At 36.1% G+C, this 20,570-nt stretch overlaps 1 protein-coding gene across 4 annotated transcripts in view; it reads left to right on the forward strand.

Annotated features, from left to right (window-relative positions):
* Nucleotides 1-344: 344 nt before the first annotated feature.
* Nucleotides 345-20,570, forward strand: part of LOC115066384 (lachesin-like) — a 50,049-nt gene continuing 29,823 nt past the window's right edge. For all 4 annotated transcript variants that reach the window (XR_007421168.1, XR_007421169.1, XM_049445928.1 and 1 more), the window contains exons 1-3: nucleotides 345-440; nucleotides 5,739-5,946; nucleotides 19,571-19,729. Coding sequence is in view for 2 of the 4 variants with exons in the window: in XM_049445928.1 (XP_049301885.1) it covers nucleotides 5,811-5,946; nucleotides 19,571-19,729 (295 nt within the window). In the remaining 2 variants the exon portion in view is untranslated. The remainder of the gene's footprint in view (nucleotides 441-5,738; nucleotides 5,947-19,570; nucleotides 19,730-20,570) is intronic.

Below are 20,570 nucleotides of genomic sequence, written 5' to 3' on the forward strand. Positions count from 1 at the left end.
TAACGCACCAGGACAGCGACACCAGGGGGTGCTAGATTCAAAAAGTCCTGTTAACTTTGGAATCTTGTAGTACGCATTGCAGTTTCTATTTATCTGCGTACTGGAACCGCCAGATTCCTTTTCTCCAGTTCCTTGGTGATGACTACGTGCCCAGGTTTTGAGACCTTCCATTTTATTACCTAATAATTTTTGACATTTTGACTCTATTATTTTTTAATTTTTTCAGTATTATCAATGAATAACTAATCAATGAATAACTAATAAAACTATAGAAAGTAAAAATATTAATTGCCATTTTTTATTATATTTATATCCAGAATTTATTCTCTCTTCTCCTCACAGATTTACCAAAATTTGGTGAGCCATTACAAAATGTCACGGTACCAGTGAGTCGAGAGGCGGTACTGCAATGTGTTGTCGATAATTTGCAAACCTACAAAGTAAGTAGGGAACAAAATTGGCATATTAGAACATAGATATATACAAGAAGATGTATGAATCAGTTGGCATGAAGTAGATGAAAAAGATTATAAAAATTTCTTCTATACAAACTAATGGTCAGAGCCATAAACCAATAATTTGTCATTAGTTACATAACCATATAACATATAAAAGAGTCTGTATAAAGAAACAATAAGCCCCATTATTTCTAAGGATTTATTGGCAATACAAAACTATATATTCAACAGATTTTACACCCAAATGCACAATATTTACCATACACTGTAGAACGAACATTCACACACTTGAACAAAACTTGCTCTTTGTTGAGCGCATTCAACCATTTTACAAGTAAATTGCTTTGTGTCAAAACTATATGTAATCGTGTGTGCACGTTCTGTCTCACTGGACAATTACCAACACTGTCAGCACCTGATTTAGCACATGCCAAAACTAAGCTTGTAGTGGTGACGTGCTTACTTTTGACCATTTATTTCTCAGAATGCATACCTTGGTTGATATTGACTTTTATTTTTGCTTTAAGTAATCATACGCACATATATATTCCCAATACTACACTGGCATTTTTCAGAAGTCTAACCCAAATGAATTACATCAACGAAAATTTTTAAATTTTAAAAGAAGTTATAGTCGACTTTTAGGCGTCACAAAAAGTTAGATTGTCGTATTTATATATCTACCTAAGTTCTTTTGAGTACCGAAATGTATATGTAAACTGTGTGCGTTAACAAATTTCTGTTTATACTTTCATCAAATCCTCAGAAAGTGAAATTTATATATCGTTGTATTGTATAAATAAACAATGTCTTGCCGAAGTGACTAAATGTTATTTTAACATAAATTATTAGATGTACTTTTAAACAATAACAACGGATTCAACTTTTTCCCCCAAAAATACATATACATACATATCGCTTATTTGCTGCAAGACCGGCATAAATCAAAAAACGTGATTTTTGAATTAGTGCTGCAGAATTGTTCGTTATAATATACTTCATGTTGAGTGAAAAATTCATATGAATACCTCTTATATGCTCCGCTTGAGAAGAGGTGTAAGGTTGTAGTCAGTTGAACACTTTAAACGCGTTTTCTGGAGAATCGATTTTTTTGACTTATGCCGGTCTTGCAGCAAATGAGCGATATAACTATATTTATATGCATTAATAAAATATAGATACGACAGAAATAATCCCTTCATTTTCTAAAAGTATGTATGTGTTTGCGTGCGTATGTAAACTTGTGGTGACATTGTTGTTGTCAACTTTCTAGTCCAATTAATAACAACAATATTACAACGCATTTCGCGCCACTTTACTTAATTCTTGCAACCAGTTGCTACAGACTATTATAATTTTGTTCACCTAAAGGATGTACGTATCATCTAAAACTAAACGAGATATATTATATATATGTATATATATATAAATGATATGACTTCTTGTCATCCTGAGAAAAGTTGAAATCTGTCTGCCTGTCCATCCGCCCATGCAAGCAGTAACTTGAGTAAAAATTGAGAGTTGAAATCGATAAAACTTGGTATGTATGTTTATTAGTACAAAAAAATTTCGAGTTCATACATAAATGGGCGTAATAAAACCACTGCCACGCTCACAAATCGCCATTGACAGAAAACATATAAAGCGCCATAACTAAGCACTCAATTAAGATATAAAACTCTTATTTGGTACAGGGGATCGCATTAGCCAGGGCCACCTGTGTGCAAAAATTTTTGAAAAAGTGGGCCTGGCCCCGCCCTCTAAGTTTAATATATATTTCTCCTAAACCACTTAAGCTAGAATAACCAAATTGTCCAAGCACGAATATTACAAAACCTTCCACCGATATTGTGAAAATAATTGAAATCGGATAATAACCCCATTCACCCCCTATATAACGGTAATATTATAAACTACTAAAAGCTCGATAAATCAATAACTAAATTCATCAGAGACATTAAATTTTACCACATAGATGGTATAAGAGAGCGTTATAGGAGCCGCTGTTAAAATTGAAAAAAATCCCATATCACGGGACCCGACAAACCGATTTCGACATAATTTAGTAGGTGGCATATTACTTACATTTTCATGTAACTTAGTGAGCATGGACGAAATCGGACAACAACCACGCTTAGTTTTAAATTTCACTTGATTCATTCAGTTTCCAGTACACAAAGAAAGAAGTAGTTAATATAACGGGATACAACTTTACACGAATAATGCCTATAGTATGTGCCATTTTATGATCAAAATATCTTTAACCCCAATAAAAACTGTTCAAGCCGGTAGGTACAGAATATTTAGATCCCGGTGCCTATAGTTGGCTTTTGATCAAAAACTTCGGTCAATGTTTTGTATACAAGTATATAACTGAAGTTAAGGAATATAATGATATATCTGTATGTCAAAAATGGGTTGAACCCTTAGATTCCTTTTACTTAACATAAAAATTTTCGAACTTCAGTGCGACTTTGTACCGCATATATCGGCAATATGTGAGTTATCACAATGAAAACAAGAGCGTATTTTACTCGTAACAGTCTATCTTTGTAGATAAAATATATAAATTTGACCGAAAACTTGGCCTAGCCCTTATATAACTAATTTCAAGGTTTTCGAACATTCACTGACTTTACTCTATATGATTGGTTTTACACCTTAAAGTATTTTCCTGGCTTTAATTCTTGCAAGTTGCAAAATTATAAAATGTTCAGTTGCACCCGAACCCAGCTCTTTCTTACTTGTTTTTTTATATGATGTGCGGGATTAATTCATTCACATTATGGAAGCGGATATATGTAGTACTTTTGTGAGTGTAGTTTATATTCTGTGTTCACTCTCCAATTTTATTTTATTGATTGAAGATTGCAATTTGTCCGACGACTCAGTTTCATTTTTGCGGGTCGTATTGGCGGCGTAGTCATGTCGCCAGTAAACAAAATGTACACTTCCCTGGGGTACACCTGTTTTTATTGGCTGTAACTTAGTATATGATTGTTCCTGTTTGATCCCAAAGTAACGGTTGCTCAGCAACTAGGTCAGTTAGATATTGTGGAAAAAGAATTCCTAATTTATGAAGTAAGACATGGTGCCATACTCTATCGAACGCCAAGGATACGGCAAGAAAAACAGCTTTGCAAATGTACTTTTCTTACATCTCATCTTCTATTATGCTTCTTATTCGACGAACTTGATCTAATGTGAAATGTAGAGATCTAAGTTCAAATTGATGAATTGGTATAAGTCGCTTTTCCCTTCAGCTTCGACAAAATTGGTAACAGTGAGATTAGACGATATGACGAGGCCTCATATGCTCTTTTCCCAGGATTTTGTACCATAATGGTTTCAGATACCTTCCATCACAAAGGGACGTATCTGAGATTTAAACATGTTTTTATTATGAATGTGAGCTTTGCAAATGGTAAATAGCGAATAAACTTAATTTAGATTTTTTAAAATTTTTTATATTTATTCATTAACCACGTAGTATTTATTTGATGATATTTTATTAAAAAAAATTCATGCAATAAGTTTCAAACCAAACCAATACTTTCTTCTCACCCTCACACTACACGTGCCGCTTAAACAAACACTATTAACGGGGTACATATTATACCACATAAATATACGTATCTAAATCGGTAACAATATGTTTGGGCTATGTTTACATAAGATTTTCCACGCATTTGACGGCCGAAAGTAAGCCATTTATCTTAATGAACTTGTTTAGCTCCTTAACCTCAAAGAAAAGTCTACATACTCTAAATTAGCTGATTCATTGAGAGACTCACAACGGTCGCAAGCAATCAGGCGGATATTAAGATTTATAAATACTCTTATATATATTTATCAACATATGTCCTTAGTGATGCATGTATAACTATAGGGTGATTTTTAGAGCTTGATAACTTTTTAAAAAAAAAAAAACGCATAAAATTTGCAAAATCTCATCGGTTCTTTATTTGAAACGTTAGATTGGTTCATGACATTTACTTTTTGAAGATAATTTCATTTAAATGTTGACCGCGGCTGCGTCTTAGGTGGTCCATTCGGAAAGTCCAATTTTGGGCAACTTTTTCGAGCATTTCGGCCGGAATAGCCCGAATTTCTTCGGAAATGTTGTCTTCCAAAGCTGGAATAGTTGCTGGCTTATTTCTGTAGACTTTAGACTTGACGTAGCCCACAAAAAATAGTCTAAAGGCGTTAAATCGCATGATCTTGGTGGCCAACTTACGGGTCCATTTCTTGAGATGAATTGTTGTCCGAAGTTTTCCCTCAAAATGGCCATAGAATCGCGAGCTGTGTGGCATGTAGCGCCATCTTGTTGAAACCACATGTCAACCAAGTTCAGTTCTTCCATTTTTGGCAACAAAAAGTTTGTTAGCATCGAACGATAGCGATCGCCATTCACCGTAACGTTGCGTCCAACAGCATCTTTGAAAAAATACGGTCCAATGATTCCACCAGCGTACAAACCACACCAAACAGTGCATTTTTCGGGATGCATGGGCAGTTCTTGAACGGCTTCTGGTTGCTCTTCACCCCAAATGCGGCAATTTTGCTTATTTACGTAGCCATTCAACCAGAAATGAGCCTCATCGCTGAACAAAACACGCGCGCGAAACACATTTCGAACCGAACACTGATTTTGGTAATAAAATTCAATGATTTGCAAGCGTTGCTCGTTAGTAAGTCTATTCATGATGAAATGTCAAAGCATACTGAGCATCTTTCTCTTTGACACCATGTCTGAAATCCCACGTGATCTGTCAAATACTAATGCATGAAAATCCTAACCTCAAAAAACTATATACAAATATGTATATGCAAACACTATGAAGTACTAACAAACCGTTCAACTATTAAACTAAATGTAAACAAACAAATTTACATGATTTTTTTTCTTTCTTTCCTTTTCCTTCCTTATTAACTTACAAATATACTTTCAACAATCACATGTGTCCAACGTCCTGTTGAACTCCGTGGAAAATTCAACACAACAACATACACGTCCAATGGATAAATAAACCAATCGGCACACGCGGGTGTGGGCCACCAATACGCACCTATCCAAATGGAAATACGCAAATACAAATAAACTAATAAACGAACGTGCATATGAATGTGTGCGGCTTGCGGTCTATGTACTATCTGCTAATATGAAAATGAATGGGTTGGGTGGAATGGGTTGACACGTCTCGCATTTTACTTTACCCATACACAACCACACATCCTCGCGTTCCTATGTGCATATCATTATTTTGACCCATCGTCTAGATTGCGTGGCTACGCGTCGACACACAAACAATACTGACGATACAAAATCACGTTATAACGAAAAACAACCGAATGAGCATAACTCATGCTGAGAAACGTGCTTGGATATTGAGAATACGTGATGTCAAGGAAGCGGACAAAGGCTGGTATATGTGTCAGATCAATACGGATCCGATGAAAAGCCAAGTTGGTTACCTGGATGTTGTGGGTGAGTACAACAAGCTTAATTGAGTCAACACGCTTATATATTATAATATGAGACTTACGTATTCAGAGTTGTAAAAATGGCTATAAGTTATATTATCAAATTTTTGGTAAGTTAAATTTAAGCGAGAGGATTATGTACATTATGGTGTTTCATTTAAAACTTTATTTTTATTTCTTCGAGGAAAAATGAAAATTTTCTTATCTACTTTGAAAAAAATCACTAAAAATGTTAACTTTTATTTTTATCTTTAAGTACTTTTTTTATGATTTTACACGTGTTTTACACATTTTGAGGGAACAGCTGGTGTTATCGACAAACTTGAAAAGCAAAAATTGTATGAGATAAAAATTTATATTAGTATTTTACTTTCCTTACAGGAAAAATAAAAAAAAACTCCAATTTCACTATATGCACTCTCTACTGAATTAATTTAACCTTTGGTTAGTTAAGGCAATCAGGCCAATATTCGTGAAGCCAAAAATGTTCGCACTTGGATATCTAGAAAAGACTTTCCTGCAAAACATAGCGCTAGATTTCATTTATACAGCAGTAAACTTCAGTTTTTGTGGTACACAAAATTGCTGTTGCTGTGAGTAGACTACCAATTTTTTATGTTTTGTGTCTATTGAGCTATTTCAGTGTCAGTTCGGCACACAGTTCGTGTACACATTCTTGCAAGCCTATTAGCTTGCAGTTTCGAGCTAATGGACTATGGTCAGTTACCCTAACTAATTTAAATCGAATAAGCCTATTGCTATTGCTACTAAAGATACTCCTTGACTACCCCAGAGAGTACTGTCAGTGGAGGGTCCGGTAATACTGGCCAATACTCTCTAAAGGAATGATTATTTAATGTAATAGTATGACTTTAAAGATGGATAAACTAGGTATGAAAGAGTTTTAAAGTAGTAAAGTAAGTTCTTCAAGTTCTTCCTACAGTGATAGTATATAAAGCAATATGTTTAACCACATGCTCAACTAATCAAAGTAATACAACTTAATATATGTGTAGATACCACGCACAAATTTTTCAAAAATGGAATGTCCAAATTACTTTATGCGGATTAAATACCAAAAATGTTGTAATTACCGTATTTTTCGTCTGCTGAATTTGGTATCCCCACAAAGCTAATACGGCTGTGTAAACTGACGTTGAGCACCACCAATAGCTCAGTCACGATCGGGAAGAACCTTTCCGAGCCGTTCGATAGCAAGCGAGGTTTCAGACAAGACTTCTTCAATCTAATCCTGGAGACAATAATTCGAGCTGCAGAGCTACCATCTTCTACAAGAGTATACAGTACGCCGATGATATTGATATAATTTGCCTTAATAATCGCACCGTTAGTTTTGCTTTCAGCAGACTGGATAAGGAAGTGAGGCATTGGGGTCTGGTAGTGAACGAGGCAAGACGAAATATCCTCGTCATCAAACAAACAGTCGTCGCTGTTTTTGACTTGGCTCCCACGTCCCTGTTGAGAGTCATAACTTAAAGTTGCTGATAATTTGATCTATTTTGGAACCAGCATCAAAACCAAAATCATTATCAGATTTGAAATCCAACGCAAAACAACTCTCACAAACAGGTGTTTCTTTGACCGAGTAAGCAATTAAAAAGTAAAGTCCTCTCTCAACGAACAAAAAACTAATTCTACAAGTAACTCACTATCCCGGCCTTGGTAGTGTTCACGATAAAGGTTTTTAAAGAAGATTTATGGACCGCTGTGCATTTGGCAACAGAGAGTACCGCAGCCGTTGGGACGATGAGCTGTACGAGATATACGACGACATTGACATAGTTCAGCAAATCAAGAGCCAGCGGCTACGTTCTCTAGGTCATGTAGTGCGGATGGAAGACAAGACTCCAAGTTTGAAGATTTTCGATTCTGTACCCGCGAGTGGAAACAGAGAGAGAGGAAAACTTCCACTCCATTGGAGAGATCAGGTGGAAAAGAGCATGACTGCATTTGGTATATCGAATTGACGCCAAAAAGCAAAAAGAAGAAAGGAGTGGCGCGCTGTTGTTAACGCGGTTATAACCGCTGAGCGGTCTCTACGCCAGTGAAGATGAAGAAAAAGTATATGCTAATTGAACAGCGTATATTCACCGTTATTCTTGGTAGTACGCTGGTTGGCGATTCTTTCAAAACTACGCGTGATATATACTTAAGTTGTTATATATATTCTAGCGGTACTACGAATATTTGCAAAAGTTACGTATACGACACGTATGTCACGTTCAAGCCCCTTAATTTACCCCCACATGTTTCACACATTCGAGGGGTTGAGCACGAATACGCACCTACACAACTAACTTATATCTTATCTCCTATTGATTCTGAAATAGTTAAAACCACGAAAACCAGTAATGGTAATTAAAGCAAAGTTTCTTTTCGAAACAACAATACTGTTAATTGCCCGCCGTCTCGCCGTTTGCTATATTATAATTGTTGCTTTGCTTCCATTGATAAAATAATGAAGACAAAAACTTCAAAATCAAAATTTGGCTGCATACACTTATAAGAAATTCACTTTGTTTCATCAGAGAAGATAGAAACTACATAGAGGAATTATATTGGTGAACAAATTCTTTCGATACATTCTCAGGCAGTATGAAAATGAATGAAATCGGATGATACCCATTAACTCAATTCATAAATTAACCCAGGAGGGACTGACATTACCGTGAGGTAACACAGAACATGAATTTGAAAAAAACGTCTGTTTGTGGCATTCAAGTTTTTCCAGTAGAAACCAAAGCTTTTATTAGAAGCTTAAAGCTCCAAATTTGAAATTCGCAACGATTGCTGTTCAGTTGTTAAACGCAATTTGTTGTGAGAGGTCGTTCAGAAGTGCATTTTTATTTAAGGAGCAAAACGTTACAAAATGGCATCTGGGAGAAAGTAAGTTTCATTGCTATGTATTTATTTGTAAATATATTCCATAAATAATCACAAAAATCTGAAGTCAAATTACCACATTTCACTCTCAGTAATTAGTTTTAAAGATTTATGCACTTTTTGTCTTATTTTTTGGTGGTTTAATAAATGTGTTACCGTATGGTCACGTCAGGACCTACAGGGTACAGGTTTGCAAATGAGTTTCAAATCAAGTGTTCTAGGGTAGGTAGGTAGGTAGGAGTGCAGCCCTATCGGGCTCAATTAGCACTGATGTGCCATTTTGATACACTGTTCGTGGAACCTCCTGTATCTGCTGTTACGTTCCACCTTCTCTCTCAAACCATTTTGAGGTTTCGATGAAACTACTTATGTCCGATATGCTTTTGGTGGAAATCCGAGGATTCCGAGTGTTTTGTGTCGGATCTGTGCCAGAGCTGGGTATTCGCAGAGAAAGTGGAAGATTGTTTCCTTGTTCCCTGCTACTCCGCAGCCACGGCAGATGACGTTGTAGGGCATACCCATTTTGGACGCATGTTCCCCAAATGGCCAGTGCCCTGTTGTGGTAGCTGTTATTCTGTATATACTTTTTCTTGACCTATTTAATAGGTCGTTGGTTCTTTTCCTGTCGTATGTTGGCCATAATTGTTTAGCTATGACGCATTTTGTAATGTTTTTTCACCTGTTGTTAGCAATTTGTTGAAATTGTCTATTGATCTCTCCTTTGATCGATCCTAGCGGGCTCGGTATGAGCTCCGCCTCGGATTCATTGAGGAAAGCTCCTGCCTTTGCCAACTCATCTGCTTTTTCGTTACCGAAAATGTTCTTGTGGCCGGGAACCCAGATCAAGTTTAGCTGGAGCTTGAGCTTGGCGCTCTCTTGCAGTTGTGAACTATACTGGAATTTGTCATGGGTGAAGACAATGCCAGGAGGGCCGCCTGGCTATCCGTAAATATAGTTGCTTTATGTATATTCCCGTGGTTTTCTAATAGAACTTCGCAGGCTTTTTCTATGCCTAGTACTTCTGCTTGGAAGATGCTAGCCGAGTTCGGTAGACATATAGAGAGAGATATGCCCAGATCAGCGGAGAATACCCCCGTGCCCACTCCGCAGTCCATTTTGGACCCGTCGGTATAGACTGAGGTGGTACCCTCCTCTGCAATTGAACCTCTTCTCCATTCTCGTCTAGATGGTATCCTCACCTGGAAGTGTCTATTGAAATCCAGCTTTGGGAGAATGTAGTCTGATTTATTAATAGTGAGTTTGTTTAGGATTACACTATGTCCGTAGTTCTGCTGATTCCAACCTCCCAATTCTTTTATTCTTATCGCCGCAATAGCTGCTGTTTTTTGAATAAAAATGTCCATTGGTAGTTGATGCAGGATCACATTGAGCGCATCAGTCGGACATGACCTGATTGCGCCTGTAACACCCGCACATGCTGCTCTTTGTATTCCATTTAATTTTCTAATGTTGTACAGTTTGTTTAGCGCTGGCCACCATACCAGAGCTCCATATGTGAGTATGGGTCTTATGACCGCCGTGTACATCCACATGATTATACTTGGTTTGAGGCCCCAATTCTTGTTGACAATTTTCTTACAAGTATAGTAGGCCATGTATGCTTTGTTTATTCTTTTTTCTATATTTATTTTCCAGGACAGTTTGGCGTCAATCTCCACCCCCAAATACTTAGCTGTTGGGGATAGAGTGAGTGTTGTGCCGTTTAGTACCGGAAGTTGAAACTGAGGTATTTTGGTTCTGCTAGTGAATAGCATCAGTTCTGTTTTGTTCGGGTTAACTCCTAGACCATTGCTTTTAGCCCATAGGTTTAACCTACGAAGTGCTCTTTCCATAATCTCGCTGACTGTTGAAGGAAACATACCTGATACCAACAACACTATATCGTCTGCATACGCTACTGCTTTCACTCCTCCACCGTTTAATTGGAGGAGTATTTCGTTCAGCGCTACAACCCATAGAAGCGGAGAGAGGACCCCCCCTTGAGGCGTCCCTCTACTCACATAACTTGTTTGTGTTGCAGCGCCGTTTGAAGCTATAATCTTCCTATTCTCAAGCATCGATAGTATCCATCTGCACACAGTGTCATCTATGCCCCCATGCGCCAGAGAATTAATTATCGTATTTACTTCTATGTTATTGAATGCGCCCTCTATGTCTAGAAAGGCAGCCATGGTGTATTGTTTGTAGTGCAGTGATTTTTCAAACACACTTATCACCTCGTGAAGGGCGGTTTCGGTTGATCGGCCCTTTATGTACGCATGTTGGGACTTCGATAACTTCTCCGCCATTATTGTTCTTACGTGTATATCTATTAGCCTTTCTAGTACCTTCAGCATAAATGAGGTAAGGCTTATAGGTCTAAAATCCTTGGCGTTCTCGTGCAGTTTCTGCAGCATTATGGGCATAATCCCGTCAGGACCTGCCGCTTTAAATGGTGCAAAACTATTTATGGCATATTTGATTTTTCTTTTTTCTACTATTTGGCTTCGATAGTCAGCTGCGTTCACCGGTGGTTCCGGTTGAACCCTCGTTGAAGGTGTTTGCTGACTCCCGGGGAAGTGTGTTGTGATTAGTACCTCCAGAGACTCTTTTGCCGAGGAGGTCCAATCACTTCCCTCCGCCCTAATGTAGGCAGTATTAATATGGTCTTTGGATAGCATTTTACTCAGCCTAGCGGCTTCTCTGCAACTTTCAATCGATGTGCAGAAAGATCGCCATGAGTCATTTTTAGCTTTCCTGACTGCTTTTTTGTATTCCTTCATAAGGTCTTTATATGGCTGCCATATTTTAGTTCTAAAACTCTCATTGAAAGCTTTCCTTAGTTGCAAGTGTTCTACTGATTCGATATTAATTTTGAGAAAAATTTTGAATAATTCGCTATTTTGTTAAAGAAAATTCACGCTAAAAGATATAGCAGACTATTTGGATGAGTTAGACGACGATTACACATCATTTGGCCAACAAATAGACGGAATTTATATTGAGCCACCTAATGAAGATGGAGAATTAAGTGGCGAAGACGATGCTAACGAAGATGACGGTGAAATTATTGACAATGTGTGTCGAAATCAATTGAACGAAGGGTTTGAACTTGTGCTTAAAAATGGTGCACATGTAGATTCTGCTTCAATGGTGGACTCATGTGTCTATTAGGTGATGGATCTCTTAATGTAGAACAGCAGTTTTAGGAGTATGTGAAATCAACCTGCCCACAGTCCATAAGAGCACAGACCACCAAGGAAAGTACAGAAGGAAAACAACGACAGCTATCAGATGAAAATATTCCCATAGCGCCTGTATCCAGCAGGTTAAGAAGAGTAGAAGGTACCCCGTCTGAAAAACCTCTTCCGTTAGCATATAAGGACACTGTGTTTAATTGGTCGAAAGATTGTAGAAATGATCCAATGCCTTTATTTCCGGAAGCAAACTACAATGATTGTCGTGGCTTGCAGCCTCACGAGTTGTTTGAATTTTTTTTGATGACGCTTTATTAGAGCATATCGTGTAATGTTCATCATTGTATGCCACAAAGAAATTTAAAAGACCTGTGTTGAATATCAATATTCGAGGTGAGTTAGTAACGTTATACACTTTTTCCTCTTTACTTTTAATACATACTAGCTGACCCCGCAGCCGTTGTCCTGCGTGAAATTATGTAGTTTGAAATGAAAAGAAAGTTAAATTTATCATTTAATTTTTTTTGTTCAATGTAACGCAGCTTTATAAGCAACATTTTTCGGATTCTGTTCCGGTGTACAGAAAAGATGGTTTTCCAACTCGTGAGCACGCTACGGCCATTTGAAAAACATAGCATTTCCAAAATTATGCCTCACACTATGCGACTATCTTTAGGTCCTGTTGACTGTCATCTCAAATTCAATTTTCACTGGAAACGAAATACGTTTGAACTGAAATGGCAAATCGTTAGAACTCAAAGGAATTCGTAGGATCAAGCATTCTGTCCCTTTGTACTCGATAGGTGCGACACAATCAGTCGGGTTCCATTACACAGTTTCGGCGCATGAAGATTGAGAACCATAATAACGACAGATCCTACTTTGAGACGCAAATGATGCGGTGGCATACCTGTCCAAAGAATTTAGGAATACCACTGGATAGTTCACGGCGTCGTCTTCATAGTTAAGACGATCGATCGATTTGTATGAGCGCAAGTCTCCTGGAACTTGACCTTGAATCTTCCAGTTGAAGTCAACAACATCGGTATTTTTGGCAGCTAACGTTGTGCATGCACTTATGGAATCGTAGTTATGATAATTTGGCCAATGTCCGAACATTTGTGATGAGTTCATCCTTCGTGAATTGATAAAGGGAAGATGGAATTGATATCGAACCACCGGAAGTATCAACCGAAATTGAACCATTTCCAATTTTTAGCGAAGACGATGTAAAATGTCTTTGACAAGGTTTATATCGAAAAGTATGCGAACTTCATTTTCATTCCAGTGATTAGCGTGTTCCAGCATTTGTAATTGCTGGCTTACTTCTCCAAAACTTGCACATATTCCCATATACCATTCACAGTAAGCAATGACTCAAATAAAGTTGAACCGCGTACATTAATCCATAGCAACCGAAGGTAGAAACAATCGTCATTTTTCGGGTGGATTGTGTAAATTCGTCCTAATGCATTAGTTGATAAGACACCTGGATGTCAATCTACTGGTTGGCCTTGCCTTCTACGTAACTATTCGACGATGCATTCCACGTATAATATCAAGGTATTTTCGAATAGAGCAATGTTCTCACAAACGCATCACTGAGGAAAGTTAAGAAAAAACTCATCAATGTTAATTTTGTTGCTGGCGATGTTTCCACTGTCTATATTGTATTCTCTGGGATGAAATACACTCTTTGGCCACTCTCCAAATTAACTGCGAGACGCACAACAGTCGGAAAACGTACATGAATTGCAAAACTAAATATCCTACAAAGCGCTTTATTGCAGTTCACGTATCGACCGTATCGTTCAAGACCAATAATCGCCATGTTGCATCATTTGGTGACGTACTTACAAACGTATTTTATCGATTACACCAAACTGCAACAGTGGCGAATATGGTACGATCCATGTGTTGTCAACTTCGATACTCACGCCTCTAAATTGAATACTGAATGTTCTGCCATTGCCGTCTGGTGAGCAACGCCGATAGAGTGGATATCCATCATTTCTAGTTTGTGTTTCCGAAAGAAAAGCACGTGGATACTGTTTCGTGCATTTATTGACAGACATTTAAACCGAAGTAGAGTTGTGGTGTGCGCAGATCCATGAACCTTATTGGTTTTCATCACTTCGTATAATACTGGATCTTTCTTTGTGCCAGGAATTGACGCATTCTTGAAAGATTTCATCAATTTGATCTGGTGTAACCACCTTCCACCATCCAAAGAAGAATGTGTGCGTGCCGAAAACCTCTCTTTTGCCACTCTGTTCATACCAAATGAACACATACCTGCATTGTCCTCCTAACTCGTCTAAATACGAATTAGAGGACAATGCAAAAAACACCCAACAGCGCCAACATAACAGCGAAGTATTCAACAAAACAATAAAACGAATCACCATAGCGGACGCACACATAAGCGCCAAAAGCAGCAGCAGTAATATCAACAGCAATAAAAACACAGCAGCAACAGAGTCAGCAGCAACAACAGTAGCGGAATTAAAAGTCTCAACGCGGGAATAAATAACCAATAATTATATCTAGCAATTATCCTTAAGTTGTATTATTAAACTCATATGTACATAAATATACAATTGTACCTAATAACCCACCTATATTATATACTACACCCACAAATACACACATCCGAATTGTTACCCGATTTCTAATAGTTTTTATTTTATTTGGCACACCGGCAAATATATCGTCGACAACCCCGACACACTCAACAGAGTACATCTAGCATCTAACAGCACCATATATGCGTTGCTTCAAGATAATGTCCATCGAAGCTGTTGCTTGAAAAGTCTTGCTATGACATCGTGACGATCGCTTTCTGATTGATCGCGACCCATAATACCGCACGTATATCATCGCATCATGGGAGTACTCCTTCATGTGGCTTGGGCTGCTAATGTATGTTGATGCCAAAAAGAACGCCGACCGATATTAGCGCGACCTCTTCATGGCATCGTGGCAAATTTCAAGCTGTAATTGATCACTTTGTGTGAAAAACACATAACATTTTCACAGAATAATTTTCAAAAATTTTTGAAGCAAACGCCAAATTTGAAAGATTTAAATAATTGAAAAACAAAACAAAAAAATTGAATAAAATCATTTGTATGGAAAAAATTAACTTTTTGGAATTTTTCAATTTTCCGACTTTTCTTCATGAAAGACATACAGGTTCTTTATTTCTAAACCTTTCCCGATCCACGACGAACAACCTCTTAAAATTTCATCAATATTGGTTCAGCCGTTTTCTTGGCGTTACTGACGAACAAACATTCATTCGTTTGTATGAGAAAAAGAAAAGGGCTGTTTTCAGGGGTTTTCCGGCAATTATTCGAATTTTTTTCTCCGCAGGTTCAGGGATGATTGAACCTCAACGAACATTATAAAAAAAGGATCATCAAATTTGGTTCAGTCGTATGAAAGTTATGAGTACATACATTTTGGCGATTCATTTTTATTTATGTACATACATACATACATATATAGATTTACATTTTTACAGAATTGGGTACATTCATTGGTATACTTTTAATAACCGGCTACAACACCGCTGCTAATGTGAAGATGTATTGGAACAGCTCAGAGGACTTACGCAACAAACTAATTGTACAAGCCATGCGCCGAGACCGTTTTAAAGACATTTGTAGGTGCTTACATTTTGAACCTAACCTGGTTGCGCATAATGATAATGAAGACAAATTTTGGAAGTTGAGACCTATGACAGACCATTTAAAGACCAATATGTTGAAGCACTTCCATCCGTGCTAACAACTGTCTTTCGATGAGAGTATGATTGCGTACTACGGTCGCCAGGTATGCAAGCAGTTTCTAAAAGGCAAACCTATCCGTTTCGGCTACAAAGTTTGGTCTTTATGCACTCCGTCCGGATACCTAGTCAATTTCGACATATACCAAGGAAGAAATCCACGTTCAAACACGGAATACGAACAGTGCTTTGGAAAGTGTGCAGCATCTCTCATAAACATGATAAATGATTTTGACGAAAACACAAGGAGTTTAACATTTTCTTTCTATTTCGACAACCTTTTTACAAGTTTTCCATTACTGACTTATCTGAAGGCGATGGGGTACAATGGAACAGGAACGGTAAGAGAAAATCGTATTCCTTCCAGCTGCCCTTTGAAAACAAAAGTGGCAATGAAAAAGTTTAATAGAGGTTCATTCGAAACTGCTACAATAGAAAATATTGGAATAAAGCTGACTAAGTGAGTTGATAACTCTGTTGTGTGTGCCGCTTCAACTTGTTACGGTAGCTCGCAAATTTCATCAGCTTCGCAATACTGCAAAAAAGCTGGGAAAAAGATCGCCATTCCACGTCCATGCGTGGTAACGGAGTATAATAAATACATGTGCGGTGTTGATAGGCTCGATCAAAATACCGGGGAAAGATAGGTATTCATTCTAACAACATTAACAAGCCCTCAAAATTTCATCTTCCTACTAAAAAAAATAGTTATCGTCCCTGCTGTGTTAACGGTTATGTTGAAAACTACTAAAGGTGCAATAACTCAGAAAAGACATTCTTTAGAAGCATTAAACGTGGCTATGAATATGGGTTATGGTAATATCATAATGTTGGTGATGTACTTAGTAGCAAAAACGAATACTGATATATTTTGAATGCTACCGGGTTAACTATCCTTAAGTTAAAATTCCTTCTAAACGATATATACCTAAGTAATATTCTCAAAATTTGAGTTGATCTTATACAATATCTTATTGATTTTCGCAATGCAAAAAATAGATGAAAACCGGTCTAATAACACTTTCAAAATTAGGAATTCCATTTTTCATTAAAAAAAAGCAAAAATGTAGAAAAGTAAATTTGAATAACAATAGTATTATACAAAAAAATTAATTTCTATCTGCGCGATATTGAAATAAATAAATATATTGTTTTATACCTTTCCAGTACTGCTTACAACATGTAAATACCCAAAATAAAAAGGTACCACGAGATTATATATTTTGGTACAGAAACGCGTCATATTGATTTGAAAGAACAATTGTTGTTTTTTTTTAATTTTTGGACAAATTTATTTATGTATTTCCAAATAATTATGCATGTACTGCTAAAAACAATTACGACAATGTTTTCGACGAAAGTATAAAATTTTTCATACCGTATTTGAGATGAGTATTTAGAAATGCTCTTGCATTTATAAAAATATCTACACGTATGTACATTAGGCATATAACAAATTTTGACGAAAAATTTGGCATACCACCACGTGGAGGCAAATATTGTACAAGTAATGAATATCATATTAGTTTGGGGTTCCCTTAGGTCCATTAAAAGGCGTTTGGAATAATAGGAAGATTATTAGTTAAATAAATATCTATTATTATGAAGAAAAACGTGTACAGTGTACAAAACTTTTTTTGTTTTTTTCAGCAGTTCTGATAAAAAAGTAATTTCGTTTTGCGCGGAAACTTTTTTGCAATTTCGCAAAAAAAAAAATAATGGGGTTCATACTTTTTTATTCTCTATTCGACTATGGTATGCCGTTTTTCGTATTTGCAAAAATTGTAAAAAGTTATATGCCTAATGTACATATGGCATACTAATTTTTTATAGAAAAATATTTGACTTTAATATTAAATTTGCCACTATGTTTTTAACACACGTACGAGATGCTATAAAATATAAACATATAAATGATCAATGTGACGATCTACTTCGATGAAAACATGTCCGTCAGTTAGTCTATCTATCTGTCTGTCTGTCAGTCAGTATTTACGCAAATTGGTCTCTCATTTTTTGAGATATCGTTCTGAAATCTTCTTCCAAAGAAGCTACTAATTTGCCGATGTCGAAAAACTATACGATATAGTTGAATTATCGGAATCAAGTTCTTCTATGGAAAACTATTTTATTTGACGAAGTATCTTCAAGAACGGATTATTATCAGAGGCAAGTTTAATCTTCAAAAAAGTTGTTCAGATCGGATCACTTTAGCATATAACTTCTTGTAAGGAATATTTTAGCTTTGTGAAGAGTAATGACTTACACTTTTGTAAAATGGAATATAAATGAAAATCTTTTAATTAATATATTTTAACAGTTCAGAGTTTATTACTGCAATGTTTATCTCTAAACATATACGAGTATAAAAGAGAAAAAAAATGTTATATGTATGTTCCTCATAAGCTTCAAAACGGCTAGACCGACTTTAGTGAAATCTTAGTATGACCAAGGGAATGGAGACCAGAAATGATTATTAGATTAGATTAGATTTCTAAATAACAATATTTCAAACCCTCACTTTTGCTTTCAATAATTAGAAAGAAGCAGTTAAACGATCATAGGAATGGAGGGTTGAAGGGACTAAATGTTACATAGTTATTTTAGTTATTTTTCTAATAATCGATTTTATTTTAAGTTTTCAAAATTACTACAAATTTATGTATATTTTCATTTTGACGTAAATTTTACTACATTGCGTAAATAAGCTCTAAGTATTTCTAAATATGAATTACGCATTATAATAATAGGATAAAACTCCTCCATTGAAAGAGTGATTAGGTTAATCTCAGGAGTGATTAGGGTGCGCCAATCTTTCCCTTATAAAGTGATGTATACAGGTGGGTGGGTTAATACTTTAAACAAACGTGATTTGGCAAACGTTTTCATTAACTAAAATTTACTTTAAAGCCATTTATTGCATTGGTTTTATATATTTTGTAGTTGACGAATAAATGTTTAGGAGAAAAATCCTCATTGAGATTTAACATAAAAATTAGTAAATTAAGTAAAATGATCCTGTATGTTATATTACGCGATCCAAATCTTTGTAGAATATTAATATTGAAAGCGTAATGTGTATCCAGAATTACGTATTTTATTTGATTTAAATCAACATTGTAATAAAATCGGAAAACAAATTTAATACCTAGACAAGCATTAATTACGAAAAATTTCACAAAATTTCTAGAAATATGTATTCAATTAATGAAGCACATATAGTGATTACAAAGTAAATAGCAGAACAGAATTAATATACATATTAATTATGTTTATATATAATACTTAAATAACAAAATATGTATTTCCTTCTCTTCTTTTTTTTTCAATTTCAAAATTCTTCTTCTTGCCGTTTGCAAAAAACAACACCCAAATACTAAATGTGATGGTTCTTAATTGCGCGGGAAATCTGAATGTTATTACAAACCTAACTACCTAATATAATAATAACAAACGCAAACTGAAAATCATTTGAACTTTCACTGGCGCTGGCTAACAACAACATGACACGCCAAACTGCCTGAGGGTATATTTCAACATTTCCACGATTTTGCTACTGCTGTTGCTACATATAAATCACGTGCTTTGTCTAAATCATCATCATGACTTCGCTGGAGAACATAACAACGACTTCAATGCAATACAATACAACATCAACATCACAATTCTGACTGTTTGGTCCTTTACTGTTTTATTTGTTTCTTTGTTATTGCGGTATTCGGTTTTTGCATAAGCAGTGCCACCGGATATTCTCGATTATCCCACCAGCACGGATATGGTGATACGAGAGGGCGCGAACGTAACGCTGAAATGTGCAGCAGTTGGTTCACCAACACCGACCATAACGTGGCGACGTGAAGGTGGCGAACCCATACCGCTGCCCAACAATACAGAAGGTGAGTAAAGTAAATAAATATTTGTTTTTAGTACCGCTGTAACAAGATGAGCTTTCTCTAAAAATCAATCGAACAGTTGTTGGTAGAAAAAAATTTGAAATATTGAGAGACGAGAACGTCAGTTAAAGCAACTGGTGCCTAATATTTAACTTCAAAAAGGCAACAGCTTTGATCTCTCTATGCCCTTTGAATCACCAAAGCTTTGCTATTCAAAAATAGTTTGTATTTAACGTTTAAAAAATTTGGTTTCTTAAAGTCAACTTTAGTTATGTTGCTTTACTTATCTTCATAAATCATTTCAACTTTCCAATCCACAGTTATTGCATGCTTTCAGTGTTCAATTAAGATATACTCGTATAACATATAGTAAAAGAAATTCCTTATCCAAAATGGCAAAAAATAGTTATTTTTTATTTAAATTTCGCGTGAAGCCTATTTGTCGAAACTTTATCTGGACTATTTTGAAAGATCGTTTGATCCTAAGAAAAGCGAAAGTTAATTGATTCTAAAATCACTAAATTTTTTCGAGAAAGTGTCGCGTTAAACTCTGTGAAACAATGCTTTCCGACTAATAGGATGTCATGAAATATAGTATTACGGCGATGAGTCTTCGATCTATGTTTACGACCTGGAAACAAGCGATCAATACTCTTGAAACTTACAAGAATCAAAGCCAGAGAAATACTTTATGGTATAACACGTCAACATGAGTATCAAAATCAAAGTAATTTTATATATACATATACTGTATATAACTCCTATAATGACAGACACATACGGTTTGTTAAAAAACTAAAACCATTGAATGTAGCATATTAAAGTTGGGTAGTATCTACATGCT

Source organism: Bactrocera dorsalis, chromosome 1, assembly GCF_023373825.1.
Source record: "Bactrocera dorsalis isolate Fly_Bdor chromosome 1, ASM2337382v1, whole genome shotgun sequence".
NCBI lineage: Eukaryota > Metazoa > Arthropoda > Insecta > Diptera > Tephritidae > Bactrocera > Bactrocera dorsalis.